The sequence below is a fragment of the Penicillium cinerascens genome, assembly GCF_028974065.1.
Source record: "Penicillium cinerascens strain IBT 15544 chromosome Unknown contig_6_segment0_segment0, whole genome shotgun sequence".
NCBI classification, from domain to species: domain Eukaryota; kingdom Fungi; phylum Ascomycota; class Eurotiomycetes; order Eurotiales; family Aspergillaceae; genus Penicillium; species Penicillium cinerascens.
Genome location: NW_026695295.1, coordinates 48,930 through 65,183, shown reverse-complemented (window position 1 = coordinate 65,183; position 16,254 = coordinate 48,930). Strand labels below are relative to the sequence as shown.

Sequence of the window (16,254 nt, the reverse complement as noted above, 5' to 3'; positions counted from 1 at the left end):
CTTCTTGTCTCGGGTTAACCAATAGCCCTGTTTATGAACCGATACGATCTCAGAGCAGTGGGATTTGGAATGTAGGTGTTCATTGGTAAATCATTAGATCAGAGCCTCTAATAGTAATCCTGCAGTTTAATCCTCGCATAAATAGTGAGCAGTTTCCCTGATTACCCTAGGTAGAAGTCGCCGGTCCATAGTCTTGGCACTGTACGCCTAACACCGGCGCACGCTAACATGCTGACAGCGCACCAAGATATTAGGCAACTAACATGCCCCTTCAGGAAATTAGAAAGGCTTATATCTAGTCTCCGTTTCGAAGGATGTGTTTATGAGTATATTAGGATAAACATTATTTACCATACGCATTGAAACATTATTTACTCAACAAATTATCACGAGGTTTCTCTCATTCTATAGAACTTTCAGGATGAGATCGTTTCTCGAGATATGGCTGTGTACGCTTACACTAACTGTAGGGGGAATTGTCCACCAGACTTTCGTCTTTGGACATTATACAGCATTGCTCTTCAAAGTGCTAGGCGCTGAATTGTGTGCCTTTGTTGGCTTTGCTGTTTATTGGATGATCCTCTATCCCCGTTATTTCACACCTTTCCGGGATATCCCAACCCCTTCGGTACGCATAGTCTTGTTTGTATTACATCGGAGACACGCTAATAATATAGTAGCATCGAACAATTTTGACAGGAAATTACCCCGTTCTATTCCCCGATAATGCATGGGTGCCGCTGCGGAAGATTGTCGAGAGCACCCCCAACGAAGGTCTTCTCCGAATATACTCAGCTTTGAGTGGGGAGGTCATTCTAGCGACAAGTCCACCGGCAATCAGAGACATGCTCACAGTCAATGCCTTCGACTACGCTCACCAAGATCTGGTCAAGATTGCCATCAAAAGATTCACGGGTAGCAACCTTGGCTTCCTTAGTAATGATGACTTCAAAGTATGTGAATACCAGAATCAGGTCCCGTGGCTAGAAGTCGCAGCTGACAAGAGAACTCACAGCTACACCGCAAGAATATGATGCCGGCTTTCACCGTGCCCCATGTTCGTAATCTTACTGATATCTTCTGGCGAAAAGCCCAAGAAATGGTCCAATGCATGGGGGATGAGTTGCGCGCGAACCCTGACGCCCCGATCAACTTCCGCGAATACGTTTCCCGCGCTACACTAGATAACATTGGGCTCGCCGGCATGGGACACGACTTCCAGACGCTGCAGCAGCCCGATAATGACCTCCGAAGCCATTACAGAAAATTGATTCTGGACCCTACCCGGGTGTTTAGTTGGGTCGGGTTGTTCAGCCGATACTTCGATATGCGCCTTTTGATGAAGGTGCCTCTGAAGAAGCTCATTGAGATCTCCAACTCGGCAGACTACCTCCGTGGAATCACGGGCGGGGTCATCCGACAGAGAAAGGAAAAGCTTGTTGCAGACGAAGACCTGAGCAAAAAGGATATCGTTACTGTCGCCCTGGCAAGCGGTGTATTTGAGGAACACCATCTGATTGACCATGTCATGACCTTCCTCACAGCCGGCCACGAGTCCACCGCCACGGCCTTCGAATGGACCATGTATGAGCTTGGAAGACGGCCAGAGATGCAGCAACGTTTGAGAGGGGAGGTGCACAACGCCCTAGGAACCGACTTGCAGACGACCGAGTATGGCCCCCGCGGTCAGAATCTTCCCTACTTGAATGCCTTCTGCAACGAAGTCCTGCGGTGCTATCCATTCTCTCCCATTATTATCAAGGTCGCCAAACAGGATACTACGATGATCGGCCACCGAATTCCGAAAGGTACCGTTGTGATATACTCAGCCGAGGTGACGAACCACGACAAGACGCTCTGGGGACCGGATGCCGATGTGTTCAACCCTGACCGATGGATTGGCGATGGAAAAGCCAACTCGGGAGGTGCATCTAGTAATTATGCTATGTTGACATTTGGGGCTGGGCCACGAAACTGCATTGGAGCCAATTTCGCGAGGGCTACTCTGGAATGTCTCGTCACTGCTGTGATGTCTACGTTCGAGATCGGACTTGCCAACCCCGACACGGCTGACAGGCTAAAGTTCGGTCAAACGAACAAGTCTGCAGAGGGAGTTTTCGGTCGACTCAAGTTTGTCCGGCCCGCGAAAGCTTGAGTGATATTATACATGCCGGTAGGCTCGAAGTTTGTGTTTAGTATACAACATTCGAGTTTGCCTATGACAATCAGCCTAGTATTCATTTTCTGAATCAGATCAGAGATCCTAAGACTACGTGTGCGAGGGATTACTGCTGTAGCGTATTGGTTATAGGAATTGATTGAGCCCGATCGTTTCACCTGTCCGGAGTACGCAAATGCCGTTCAAAGTCTAAAAGTCGCCGGTTGAGCAACACAGCTCTGACATGAGAGCTTTGAAATGCGAAGTAAGCTTGTAATCTCCGTTATCTGTTATAGCGGTCCCTAAGTTCGCAGTCAACAAGAAATGCAATTCGACGCTTCACATCTCCAACTGTTCTAAACTTTATGAGATTGCATGGGAGTTTGCAATGAATCTCTGGAAACTCTCCGTTGGTATTCTGGCAGCGGTCAAGTCGGTCTGGACCCGCGGAAGCCCGTTTGCTGCACTTACAGCGCTGTGGCCGACGAATGAAGACGGAAAATACATTATTCAAGCAGAAGGCATTCGCCTGGCTTTTACCAACCATGGCGCTGCCCTTACAAACCTCTGGCTGAACAACACCCATGGGGAAGAGATTGACATTGTCTTGGGCATGGATGACGCTCGGGATTACCCTCAGCAGTCGTCGAATCCGTACTTGAACGGAGTCATAGGTATGGGATCTCTCTTTATCGCAGACCAAAATTCGAGAATGAACCTGCATCTCTCAGCAGCTCTTCCCCCCATTAATCCAACCCGCGTCTGCAATCCTTCGTTACCCCACTCCGCCCAGAGCCTTGCTAATATCCCAAGTGCAGGACGATACGCTGGATTCTTGAGCGGCGCGAGCTACGAGGTGGATGGAATCCTCTACAACGTCACCCCGAACGCACACAACGGAACCTCGTTATACAATGGTGGCGAGAAGGGATGGGGTCGCCAAACCTGGGATATCGCAGTGCACATCAACAACAGCATCACATTCGTCCTGTTTGATAACCGGTGGAATGGCTTCCCGGGTATCTTCGCCTCCTGTGTAACACATACAGTTACGCCGTATGAATGGCGGATCGCTTTCGGGGTGACTCCATTGCTGAAGGCCGGACCGATCAACCTAAGCCAACAAGTGTTCTTTAACCTTGATGGGTTCAGGCCAAACTCCAGCGAAACAGTGCTTAATCACAAACTTCATCTCCCGGTGGCCGGTATGCGGTTTGATGTTGATGATCGTGGTATTCCGACTGGAGATATTCGAAGTAGCAGGGAGCGGAAAGATTTCGACTTCTGGTCGACGTCGAAATCCATTGGGGAAGAGATTCAGAAGCAGAGATCATCATTTGATGTGACTTATGCGCTGTCTCATAAACCATTTGGTGACAAGGAGGATGACCCTGTCGCGATACTCTCCTCGCATCTGTCAGGTATCACCATGGAGCTTTACACTGACCAAGACGCTCTCCATGTTCATACGTGGGATGGTAAAATTAGTAATAAAAATCCTTCCCTGGGGGTTAGAGTGAAAGCTGACAGTTTGTGTAGGTGGGTTGAAGTTGAAGAAAGATCAAGGCGAAGGCAAGGTATCTCAGCACGGTGCGATATCGTTGGAAATGCAAGACTGGCCGGATGCCGTCCACCACCCAGAATGGAGACACCGAAAGACCATTTGGGGTATGGACGGACTATTCACGAGATTTGCGACATACAAGTTCTTGGTCAATGGGCAATAGAGGATTACGGTCCGCATATAGTCAAGGTGAATCTATGGTTGCAGCTAGATACATATAGAAGCTACGGAAGTACAGTCTTGGTTGCAAATCAGAAATCACAAATCCGTTCTCAAACTCCCGTAATCATTACTTCATTCTCGCTAGACAGATATCATGGCTGGTGCAGCTGGCACAGAGTCACAATCATATTCCACCATAACCTTTCCAGCAATATTATCCACATCCTGCGACTTAGCGGGAATCTCATGGCCCCCTTTGAACTTCACAACACTCGAAAGTTTCTGATTGAAATACTCCTTTGACAGCCTCGTCCCTTTGGACGACCACGGATCGGTACTCCCCTGAACATGAACAGACAAAATATCCAACGTCCGCGACAAAGGCTCAGCAGTCAGCGGCAACGAAGGACAAATCCCACAAATCATAATAGCGAACTTGATATCCACTCCAAGCTCCGGGTCAAGACATAAAGCAGTCGCCACACGCGTACCCTGACTAAAGGCCATGACGCCGACGACGCCCAGACCGTTCTGGCGCTCACGCTCTATCACGTCGGCCAGGTTATGCCGTACGATACGTCTTTCGCGGACTATATCTTCAGGTGTGACGTCGAATAAGCCGATTGTGTTTGCATCTTGGTGCCAGCGCCTGTAGGGCTTGACTTCCGCGAAGTAGGGCAGGACTCCTACGCCGGGCTGGGGGGTTGTGATGGGAGAGTCGATGAAGAGGAAGCGGAAGCGGGTTCCGAGGACTTGGATGATTTTGCGGGATTGGTATTGGAAGATTGCCCCGTTGCTTCCGTGGCCATGGAGGCAGATGATGGCGGGTCGCGTTTCTGGAAGCATCGTGTCGGGTTGTTGGGGTGATTGCGTGTTTGGAGATGGACTGCTTAGCTGGTTCCTGGAAAGAGAGACTTCCTTTCCCAAGAACCGTGTCTTTCATAATGCACCGTTTGTGCTAGAGCCCCTAGTCAGCTTGGGGTATTCACCGGATCTATTCTGCTGGCGCTCTGAAACTTGCCGGTGACCGGCGACTTCTGCTTTCGAAGGACGGGGTAGAAGATGCTCATTGGCGGGCTGCCTGGTTAGGCTCTGCCTTCGAACAACCAAGGTTCCGGGATTCGGGAATCTGGTCATCATGAAGTATTGAATATTGAAGGATAAATCTACAAATATCATTAAAAACAAACATGGTTCCCACCGATTCCGAGCGCCATGGACCGTCGAGTAGCGGTGTGAAAGAACAGCTTTGTATGTGTTTTCCTGAGAAAACAGTTCTCAAAGAAAGGATATAAATATCCCCCTGAGAACGAATAGAAAATATCATTAGAATTTACTTCCAATTTCTACGTCCATCCTCTTTCATCTGATCGGCCCCCTTATTTTGTCAACACCCTGAATATAGACTATTCAAAGTTGTGACAACTTCTTGAGTAAAGACGTCTCCATCTCATGAAGCATGTTCACAGCAGCATGTATCGAGCTCGCTGTAGTGGCTGCTTGCAACTCGCTCGTGGATAATACATGCAGTGACGGTCTCTCCCCGTGTTCAGGCATCAGGAGGCTGATGGCGTCGCGCAGTTGATGAACCATGGTGGAGATCATGTAAGCCCCCACGGAGATGCTCATTGCTGGTTGTGACGCAAGATTGAAGATGCCCAGCCTGACGACCGCCAAGTTCCCAGCTTTCAGATTATCCACCGCGAGATCAAGCAGCTGCAGGGCATATGCATAAGACGTAGCCACCTGCAATACGGAAATGTAGTTTATCCTCAGCGGGTCTAACGCGGCGTGACAGGGATTGCCTTGAGGACGCCCGGGAGTGGATGGCCCACTGCAGTCCGATTGACGACCTGGGAGCAACTCTAGCAGATCTTTGCATGCCATCATCACTTCATCCAAGGCCGGCTGATGGGGTGTGGCTGATTCGCTCGCGCTTGTCAACAAATTGCTCAATTGGCTCTGCAGCCGCAGAAGCTCATCCGTGCCAGTCTTCACCGGAGCTGCTTTTTCCAACATCCCCATTGCAGAATTGGGGTAATGTGAAACCTCCGCTTTGTGTCGGTGTCGGAGGTCCACTTGATGATATGCTTGGGCATGACCAACCGTCGGGTCGCCTTGGGGAAAATTGGTGAAGTCGGAAGCATCTAATTGTAAATACCAGTCCAGATACTCGGCGGTTATGGCTGGCCAGGGCTTAGCTTGCGTCATCTGCCAGTCCCTGAGTACGGGCTCATTGCGTGCGTATTTACCTTCAGGGAGAAGGGAAGGGTCCAGAAGGCCGAGAACGGGTTCATTATTCCCGGGAGTATCACCAATTGCCAACTCAACATGATCAGTATGTTCAACGGGCGTTAAGTTGGTGTTGGTGGTATGTTGTTGTCCCGACTGGACGGCCCGTCGTTTAGCTGTGTGTCTCGCATGACTGTCGCCGGGACCAGTCGAGGCGGTTTTATGAGCGGACCGAGAGAGTCTCGGACGACCCATCCGGGCACTGGTATTGTACACGCAGTCTATATCAAGTCTCTCACACCGGTCGCACCGACTCTCTGATCCACCCGTTCGTGTACAGCGATTTTTGAGTTCGTGGCATCGGTCACACGCGGCTCGAAGCTTCCCTTCCCCGTTGGATTCTACACGTATCATTGCGCCGTGCTGGTTATAACAAGAGATAAAGTGGAACGCTGGTGAGCTGCCAGTGTGTCTGAAAAATGTGGGTGCAGAAAGGCCCTGGCCGGCCACTCTCTTAAGTAATAATATAAAGCCACACTTGCTAGGGTTTCAATTTGATGTGCCATACGACAATCTCCACAGATCCCACGCTAAATTCCACGCGATATGCAGTCAGGTCGTGGCCCCGTGGTAAAAGATAAAACCATTATTAGAAGAACTATCTTCTCGCCTGATGGCGTATGCCATGCCCAGACTGCCCAGACTTACTGCCCTGTAATGGATGCGTTTGCCCGGTCTCGGCGTGCTCAACTGTCTCGGGCACCTGTGAAACAACTAGTTAACGTCCCTGCCGCACGTGCAACCACATGGACATGTCACCTGTCGATGATCCTGGAGGATCCAGCATGCACTAAAGAATCCGTGTTGGTGGGACATTACGAGGGGAACGATAGTTATACGGAGGGGAAGGTAGTACATACAAGTAACAAAACCGACCCCAAGTGACGACGGGGAGAATTACCTAAGACAGAAGTCGGGGTTAAGCCCCCACGAGCAGAAAGTGTGCCAAGCTCTAACTATCGTGTTTGAATGATACTGTCAACACATACTGACCATCCTTGATTTCCATTCGATTTCTCATAAAACCTTGGAAGGATTGGAAATGAGGGTATGAATCGGGAATTTTTCGACGATACCACATGGCTGGACGCTGTCCTTACGACCGCATGCAGACCCATGTCGCGCAAAGCGGGGGAGTGCGCGGTTACAATAGAACGAACCATCAATATGTGGCTAAGGATAAACGTCAGAAAGGTGTTAGATTGGGGAAAAGATAGATCCGTTTATCGGAGCATGGCATTTTTCCGATTAGTTGGCTTGTCCGCGATTGCCCCACCATAAAAGGCGGTGACTATAGGCTGTGAAAGGGTACCAAGTACGCTAGCGAGTAGATCAACATCGCAGATGAATTTGCCAATGTCTTTCACGGAAATGATGATTCCAGGGGCAGCAGATAGGACATTGGTGGTCGCGGTCTCAACTGGCCGCTCTCGGAGGGCCACGTGGCAAGGTGAGGTGCAACGTATTCCCGAGTATTTTGGCCCCCAACAATTCGGCCGATCAATTGTGCTTATGGTCTACAACCCCACTCAGGATGCTGCCTGCTTGTGGCCAGGTTGTGAGCGCCACGGCGTTCATGTCGACCAGGAGTGAACATCAGGGGATCAATCCCACAGCCCGGCAATTTGAAATCCGGCGTAGTTGCCGTCTGACATGGTCAACCTCTCGGCAAGAGTATCCGACTCCAGCGCGTTGAGCATCGCGGGAGTATGATCCCACTGGGAACCACTTGGCAATGTTGCAGGTTACGATAGCCCCCAAATAGTCTCGGGAGATGACGAAGCTCCCAGGCACTAGCCTTGCACATCTCCCAGCTCCAACGCGCCATATTTACTCGCCGGCCGGGACACGGAGACTTTCACGCGTGCCAATAACCACCGTTCAGTCCAGAAATTCGCCGGATGGACAACCAACAAAGTAAATCCGGAAGAGGGTGGCCAGAAGTATCAAAATGCTCCCTGCAGGTCCTATACAATGTCAATGCCCAAGCCATACCTTTGACAGTAAATACGTAACCACACTTCAGAAGACCAGCTCTTTCCATCGACCAAAATGCCTGTCTCAAGTTCGTCCGTCCCATTGCTATGCGTGGATACACGCTAACAAAGACCCCCCAACAGCGTCCCCAGAAGATTGGAGAAAGAAAGCGGCAAGCTACAAGGGAATGACAGGCGGCTTGAACGTGAAGCCGATTACCGTCATGCTCGAGTGCTTGAACTCTCGCTTCCCGCTTGCAACCGCCACAGGTATCTTGGATGATGGCTGCGGCCCGGGCCCAATTATGTCGCGCATCATTGACGAGTTTGGCTCGAGCCTCCCTGAGTCGTGCACGCTGATTTGCTCGGATTTTGCGCCGGCCATGGTGGAACAAGTTGAGGAAGTCAAGAACCGCAAGATCAGCGACGATGCGGACTCGCTGTGGAATCGGGTGGGTACTGAAGTCCTCGATTCCATGGATTTGCATAGCGTCGACGACGATTCACTAAGCCACGTTGCGGCGGGATGGGTAAGTGGGCAAACCCCGTCTCTTTGATTGACCACGATTGTTATTCGTATGCTCATTTTTACAGTCTTTTTTCAACGCCAAAAGTCCCCTGAAGGCTTTGACCGAAGCGAGGCGTGTGTTGCAGCCAGGTGGCGTCCTGGCGGCTTCGTCGTGGGCGGAGACGGATTGGCTCAAGATCTTGAGAGCCATAACCAAGATTGACCCATCCCGCAGCCCCCCCTCTATTCCAGATGACTGGGCTAAGGCACCTAAGCTCAAGGAGCAGCTGAAGACGGCGGGGTATCTCAACGTTGAGGTATATGAGGTACCAGTCGACATACCGTTCCGGTCGTATGAGTCGTTTGTCGAGGTGATGATGACACGTGTCACGCAGATGATGAATGCAAGCCAAGATCTCTCGGAGGAGCAGAAGGCGAAGTTGAAGATTTTGATGACGGATGAGATGCGGAGCCTGTGTCCCACGGAGCCAGGAGTTTTGAAGGCAGTTTCGCTTGTGGCGGTTGGGATAAAATGACCGCAAATTTCGATCATGCATTTTGTATTCTGTAAGCTTGATATCTTATGAATTATTCTGCGTAACTTGAAAAAGTGAACAGTAATTCTTAGATGGGCCGTTGAGGTTTCATTGAAAAATTCGCTCCCAATCCCCAGAAATCCAAGTTACTCCTTGCAAACACCATCTCAAATTTTACCATAGAAGTCTGCTGTTGTTAGCATTTAGTATCAACAGCTGAATAGCTGACATTCAGGGGAAGAACGGTGAGGCAACACTCGGTGGTATTCACAATCCATTGTCGAAGGAAAGAGAGTGGAGAGGTGGGGTGAGCTGATGTCCGAATAACCTCAGGCAGGTAGAACTAGAAGCTCCTGGAGTAGAATCGTACCTATACCCACACTCGAAATTTTATGAATGATACATTTTGCGGTAAAATAACATTTGTTCCCGCAATTATAAGGCTCAAGCATTTGAAATGCATCCGTGGACTTCGAGTTATCATGTCGACCTTTTTAAGTACATATAATCATTTTTACATACAAATTTTGAATGTTCAAATTTTCCAGGCAATCAGAAAACTTGCTTCTAGAATTTATGTACTAGAGAAATATAGCTAAATACCTAGCTTTGTCTAAGTAGCATAGTCTTTCTCCCTTCATCTATCTCAATATCGATCACTTCCAAGCTCTCTTACACGGAAAATGGCTTACTCTTACCCCCGAGACCCGTAGAACAGGCTTTCCAGGTCCCTACTTCTGTTCAACCTCATTCGCTTCCGGTTCAGTACTCTTTACCGCATGGATTCTCGTCCATTTAACCCCAAAAGCAAAACAGAATGCCGCGGCTGTCGTACCAACTGCAACAAACTGTCGATGTCCATCTGTCAGTTAAAATCACTCTAGACCCTCACCCGGGGAAGGGCCACTCACAAATGTGGAAGTAATAGCTTTGTTGTAAGATTCCAAAACCGGACGCAACAGTTTGGGGAAGTTCGCATTGGCGACTTCACGGATATGGGCAGTTCCAGCGGCAGATAACAACGCTATCTGTGTGGCATTCAGACCATGGTCATCCAGGGATTTGCCCAGAATTGAGCGGAACACGATGCCTCCGATAACCTGTGTGACTGTGGCACCCAGATACTGGAAGAATAGGTTGAGAGAGACGGCAGCGGGCATCAGCTCCGGCTTGTCATGGACTGCTAGTTGGACTATGAGAGAAGGCATTTGTTGGGCCATGCCGACCCCGAGACCCTGGATGACTTGGAACCCGATCCAATGGCTGGATGGTGTATTGAAAGCCGTGAACTGGGTGTATAATGCTGCGGCGGTGCACATGAAGAGAGGTCCAACGAAGAGCCAAGGGTTGTAGAAGTTGACTTTCCGCGCTGTCTGGTGTCAGCCTCTGATACCTTCAACGTGAAATCCGAGTGTTAAGCTTACCTAGAATACCAGAAGATAGTGTTCCCACGATCTGAGCGAGCACCGAAGCCAAAACTCGCGTACCACTTTCCAGCGGACTTGCGCCTTCCACGGCTTGGAACCACTCTGGAAGATAGTAGTTTAGGATGCCAAGAGACCCGAAATGACAGAAGGAAAACAAGACACTGAAGGTGATGGTTCGTCTGACAATTAGATTCCCCGGTATCATAGCGCCATCGCCTTTATAGTGCTCCCAGCCAACAAACAGCATGAGCGTCACACCTGACCCCACAAAGAGACCGATGATTGTTGCCGAGCCCCAAGGCTTTTCCGTGCCGCCCCACATCATAGCCAGAAGCAGCATGAAAATAGCGGGAATGAAGATTGCACATCCAATGAGATCCAGGTTCTTGATCCGCTGGAGAGCTGTCCGATCGCGCTGAATAGATGGGGGTTTAAAGAACAAGAGCATAGCGACCAGTGTCACAGCACCCGGAGGAAGGTTGACCCAGAAGCACCACCGCCATGTTGCCTTTTGCGTGAGAGCACCACCTATAACGGGTGCAAGGATTAGACCCATAGCAAAACAACTGCTGCAGATGCCCATAAGGAGCGGTTTCGCTTTGTCTGAAGCAACGGTGAGAACAATAACAAACCCACCACTCGCGACACCAGACGCCCCAATGCCTGCGACTGCACGACCCACAATGAAGCCGTTGCTATTCGGAGCAAAGCCACAGATGAGGCTTCCGAGCATAAATATGGAAAAGAATGTGATATATATCCAGCGCAGGGGAAAGGTTGCGCTCAGCTTTCCTGCCAGCGGAGTCAATGCGCATGTCGTGAGTGAGTAGGCGGCCGGATACCAGGCCAACTGCGACGTATCCTTGAAGTCGGACGTGATGGATGGAATGGCCTATCCATGGTTTGTCAGACGATTCGATTTTCTGGGACAGGAAAGGGGTGGGTAATAGTACTGTTGCGATAACGAAGATATCCAAGGACATCAGGAAAGCACCGAAACATATTCCGAGGAAAATAGCCCAGAGCTTGAAGCCGTGCATCACCGTTGGGTTCCCCTCTGGTTCCTCGGTACTGTTCTCATGTTGGGGTTGGGCAGTACTGCTAGCATCTTCTGACTTGGTAGGTCTAGTCTCATCTGGAGACAAACACATATTCCAGATCTAACTGTGTAAGTCACGTTGAAGCGAGTGTTGTAGAATTCATCCGATAATAGGCAAATCCATGGATTGCAGAACGCGTCGGACCGGCGACATATAAACCTCGAACGAAGAAAATAAAGTCGCCGGTTCCAAATTGTGCATCCCTGACCTCGGGCATTCCCTATCCGCACATAAAATACAGTCACGTGGCACATGTTCAAATTAAGATACTTCAGAGGGATACCATAGGAAATTCGACGGTCGATGACTCCTAATCCTAGTGTTACAGTGCCATCTCCATAGAATGAGGATTCGATAATATTGCCTCTTCATTCCGATCAAATTTCGAAGAGGAGTGGACCAGACTCGGAAGGGCCAGGGACCGAACAAGTGATTTATGCAGGAAAATCAGAGCCGATCAGGTAGAAAATCGATCTTACGGGGCGTGAACAGATGGGCTTTTTTTTGGGGAGCTTCTTGATAGGAATTTAAAAATTGACGTTGATAGTGAGTGTTCATAGTGAGTGACGATAGTAAGGGCTGACCGTCGTTGATGTTGACCGCCGTTGACTTAGTGTTGACGCTTGTAGTGTTCACGGTCGGTGAGTGTTGACAGACATGAAAATTAATGTTGATAGTGACGAGGTTGATGACTGACTGAGCGGTTAAAGTGAGCGAGCGATCTGGCGGCGGAACAGGGAAATTCCTTCCTACCACTTCACCCATATGACCTTAGTGATACGCACTAGTTGTTGACACCTTGCTTGATTCGCTTCTATACCCTAGAAGCCTTGAAATGCGATAAAGAACAGTGAAAGAATAGTTGACTGATTCAACGATGGTATTTCTAAAGGTTTGAGTAACGTAATTCACAAGCGAGCCGGCCACCCCAAAACACCATATTAAATGCTGTTTTTTACAACCTTATATCTCAACAATCGGGGCTCTTATAGATAGCAAACTCTAAGGCCATGTTCTATATAGTAAACATAAACTTGGATGAAGTCTAAGAAATTTTGGTAGCGGAATATATATATTTCTGGTTTATTTAGCTAAATTACAACGTAATTTATGGTATTGTGAGTATACAACATTTTGATCGGCTTAAAATTAATATCCACAATAAAGAATGCTTATCAATACCAGTATACTTATGTTGGAATAAATTAGAGCTTTAGTTATTGAGATATAAGGTTGTAAAAAACAGCATTTAATATGATGTTTTGGGGTGGCCGGCTCGCTTGGGTGGCCGGCTCGCTTGTGAATTACGTTAACTAGTTAATGAATGACTAAGTTTGGTATGAAGCCTTGGCGTGCTGGCGGTAGCCGATGCGAACAACCTAGCCCCCTATTTTACCATAGCTTCTCGTCGACAAAAGCACCATTGTGCGGATCACACTGGACGAATATCAAAACATCCTAGGGGCCAAAGGATAAGCTCACTTACCACCCGAACCCGTGATACCCCCGACCGCGTCTATCTACCTCGTATCATGGGCAAAATTCCCCGACGAAGCGCTGGACCTAAACAGGTCAGGACTTATTTGATCCATACCCTCGTCCACAAACACGACGTTACTTCCGAAATCGCCCAAGCCACTGCCAATCTGTGGAAATTCGGCCGCTCAGATGACTTACGAAAGAGTTCCAAGATGGATTTCGTCCGGGTCTTTGGGAAGGAAATTGGACCGTTCCTCTACGCCAGTGTCGACGAAGATAAATACGCTGAGTGGCGGGCCTCCACCTCAGGAATTATCAACTACTGGGCTATGATCATTGCCTGCGTTGCTGCCGCCTTCTTCCTTTTCCGGGCGTTTTACTCGCCCGCACATATATGGAAGAACGTGGTGCGAGCGTATTTGGTGTGGGGGCCGACGTTTCTGATCTGTGCGGGTCGGGAGTACGATGTGCGAGATGGCTCCCTTCAGTTCGGGATGGCTATAGTGGGGATGATGTCGAATTTTTTTGCGCCGATAATCCTTGGTGGTCTTTGGTTAGCGAAGAAACACCAAGGCGAGTAGAACCACTCCGAACAGTCGTGGTGGTATAATCCGATCCGAGGCATTCGTGTATAAAGGGAGGACCCGTGGCTCACACCCACCTACACCGCCCAGAAGGGTGGGTGGGTGGGTGTAGATGGGCCACAGCGGTTCTTAAATTCAGCTATACTTTTAGCCACATTTCACGAAATACCTACCCTGAAAACTAGGGGGGGGGGGGGAAGGGGGGGGGGGAAGCTGTCCATATTCCACTGTATTAACCACTTGAGTTTCATTTTCATCCGAACCGGATGACATCTTGCATTTATGTATCTATACCGTCTGTCTATAAGCTTGAGATCGAGTCAACCCATCTTGAGTTTAATTCAACTTGTTTATTATAAGAGTCTGTAACGTATTCGGAAAGCGAGTGGCGCATGTAAGCGAGCGGCGCACCCCAAAATACCATAGTAAATGCGATTAATTACAACTTGATATCTAAACAACCATAGCTTCTTATAGGGTCTTTCTATAAAAATATGTCCTTTATATTAAGTCTAAAGGTATTTGAAGGTCTCGGAAATTTTGAAGACATAGTGAGCTAATGATATATATTTGAAGCTCAGAAAGCTAAATTACACTGTATTTTATATTAAGCGTAGTGATATTATAAATAAATTACCCCAGACTCTTAAATTATACTATTTCTGCTCTAAATAAGTGGATTACTAAAAGCCAAGTAGAATAAACTTATGGTTGTTGAAATATTGTGTTCTTAAATATCGCATTTACTATGGTGTTTTGGGGTGCGCCGCTCGCTTACATGCGCCACTCGCTTTCCGATTACGTTAACTATCTAGTATAGGAGCGTGGCTGGTTGACGGTCCCTAAACATAGAATCGCCCGATAGGAAAGGAAATATCGGCTGATTACTATTGGTAATATTCTTTATTCGCTCTTACCTTGTGGATATATTGTGTGTACCTTCGATTCAGCATCCCGTCCCATTCATATTGCCCAAGTGCACGCCACCGGGCGCGATCCACTCGCACGACACCAAGCCGAGACTGGTCGTGTTGGGTCCATTTGTGGCCGTGATATTCTGCAGCTCGATGTTGAAGCACGGGTGCCGCTCCGAGCACTGGATCTGCACGGTATCGTCGTTGGGGGCCTGCCCGTTGAGGAATCCCGTGAAGTTGGCAAAGACGACATTCGAGATCTCCATGTTAGACGTACCCGCGTACGTGCCATTGGCGTTGTCGCCGTTCGCCTGGTTGATCGCGCCGACCCGCTGGGGGCCATGCAGGTTGAAATTCCGGAAGACCATATTACGCACGCTGCCCCAGCCGCCACCGCGCGGCTGGCAGCACGACTCGTAGAAGTCTTGCGCCACGGGCACGCCCACCCAGGTCTTAATATAGGCACCTTGCCCGAAGACGCCGTTATAGGGGTAGATGTTAGCGCCATCAACCTCGTAGTTGGCCACGCTGGCGTCGTCGAGGTACTGGCCCAGCGAGCCGACGGCGATGCCGTTGCCGCCGATGCAGGTGACGTTCTTGGCGAAGACGTTGTAGCTCTGGTCCTTGATGGCTTGGCAGTCGTCGCCGCCTTGGTACGTGAAGTTGGTCACGTAGATGTTGTTGACATTCATCGTGTCGAAGCCGTCGGTGTTCTGGACCCAGTCCTCGCCGTACGGTGCGCCGGGGGCGGTCGCATTGTTGACCAGGTTATTGAAATACATGTTGGTGCCGTTCATGATGTTGGTCGACCAGAACGGCGGGTCGAGGTTCTTGAAATTGTCGACCTGCACGTCGCTGACGTTCCAGAAGACGAACGCCATCGGCCGGCCGAACACGGAAGTGCCTTGCTCGGCCTGGTACCACAGATTGCCATTGCCAAAGATGCCGCCAGTGCCGTGGCCATCAATCTTGAAGTGGTCGCCGCTGAAGACGATGGCGGCCACATGGTTCTGGAACTGGATGAAGTAGTGGCTCTGGTTATTGGCCCAGTATGCTATGTCGGGCTTCACCGTCCACCAGCCGCGCCACTCGACGGAGACGTCGTACAAGGTCGGGTTCAGCTTCTCGCCAATGAAGTAGTTTTGGTCCTCGGGGAATACGACGTGGCCGCCATGATTGCACTCATCGAATGCCTTGAGGATGTTCGGCACGTCCGACACGTTACCCCCATGGGCGTACACTGTGCATTGGCGACGTAACTCCGGCCCGAGAGTGGTGACCTGAACGGAGCCATTCATGTGGCTCAACAAGCTCTTCGATCCGGGACAGTAAGGCGGATGATGACCAGGGCCGTCGCAGAAGGGAGGCAGGTAGGCCGTAGTCACCTGCACAAGAGCAGCAACTGCCAGCGTGAGGAGAGTGAAGGTGCGCATGATGTACCACGTCTTGGCAGGAGAGGAGAAGGAGAGAGCTGGTCAGGTCAAACTTGGCCCTATACGATCCAGGTTGTGTCTCCCGTCCTGAAACTGTTGGGCGTGCTTTTATGATGTGATG

General features: G+C 49.6%; 7 protein-coding genes across 7 annotated transcripts; 4 read left to right on the top strand and 3 right to left on the bottom strand.

The window, feature by feature from the left end:
* Nucleotides 1-472: 472 nt before the first annotated feature.
* On the top strand, nucleotides 473-2,155 carry N7498_006011 (cytochrome P450; the record flags this gene model as incomplete). Its single annotated transcript, XM_058453073.1, has 3 exons — nucleotides 473-628; nucleotides 681-953; nucleotides 1,016-2,155. Coding segments are annotated over 3 exons (1,569 nt in total), but the record flags the coding sequence as incomplete, so codon positions are not given.
* Nucleotides 2,156-2,546: 391 nt separating this feature from the next.
* On the top strand, nucleotides 2,547-3,885 carry N7498_006010 (putative aldose 1-epimerase family protein; the record flags this gene model as incomplete). Its single annotated transcript, XM_058453072.1, has 3 exons — nucleotides 2,547-2,832; nucleotides 2,977-3,636; nucleotides 3,698-3,885. The coding sequence occupies 3 exons, from the start codon at nucleotides 2,547-2,549 to the stop codon at nucleotides 3,883-3,885; spliced, it is 1,134 nt and encodes a 377-aa protein (XP_058307263.1).
* Nucleotides 3,886-4,025: 140 nt separating this feature from the next.
* Nucleotides 4,026-4,730, bottom strand: N7498_006009 (putative oxidoreductase; the record flags this gene model as incomplete). The annotated part of the gene is made up of 1 exon (XM_058453071.1): nucleotides 4,026-4,730. The coding sequence occupies one exon, from the start codon at nucleotides 4,728-4,730 to the stop codon at nucleotides 4,026-4,028; it is 705 nt and encodes a 234-aa protein (XP_058307262.1).
* A 3,498-nt stretch (nucleotides 4,731-8,228) lies between these two features.
* On the top strand, nucleotides 8,229-9,196 carry N7498_006008 (class I SAM-dependent methyltransferase; the record flags this gene model as incomplete). Its single annotated transcript, XM_058453070.1, has 3 exons — nucleotides 8,229-8,241; nucleotides 8,297-8,682; nucleotides 8,747-9,196. 3 exons carry the CDS (start codon nucleotides 8,229-8,231, stop codon nucleotides 9,194-9,196), a joined length of 849 nt encoding a protein of 282 aa, XP_058307261.1.
* Nucleotides 9,197-9,927: 731 nt separating this feature from the next.
* On the bottom strand, nucleotides 9,928-11,774 carry N7498_006007 (MDR family MFS transporter; the record flags this gene model as incomplete). Its single annotated transcript, XM_058453069.1, has 4 exons — nucleotides 9,928-10,044; nucleotides 10,108-10,565; nucleotides 10,621-11,515; nucleotides 11,577-11,774. 4 exons carry the CDS (start codon nucleotides 11,772-11,774, stop codon nucleotides 9,928-9,930), a joined length of 1,668 nt encoding a protein of 555 aa, XP_058307260.1.
* Nucleotides 11,775-13,255: 1,481 nt separating this feature from the next.
* Nucleotides 13,256-13,783, top strand: N7498_006006 (uncharacterized protein; the record flags this gene model as incomplete). Its single annotated transcript, XM_058453068.1, has 1 exon — nucleotides 13,256-13,783. One exon carries the CDS (start codon nucleotides 13,256-13,258, stop codon nucleotides 13,781-13,783), a length of 528 nt encoding a protein of 175 aa, XP_058307259.1.
* Nucleotides 13,784-14,732: 949 nt separating this feature from the next.
* On the bottom strand, nucleotides 14,733-16,133 carry N7498_006005 (glycoside hydrolase family 28 protein; the record flags this gene model as incomplete). Its single annotated transcript, XM_058453067.1, has 1 exon — nucleotides 14,733-16,133. One exon carries the CDS (start codon nucleotides 16,131-16,133, stop codon nucleotides 14,733-14,735), a length of 1,401 nt encoding a protein of 466 aa, XP_058307258.1.
* Nucleotides 16,134-16,254: the final 121 nt, after the last annotated feature.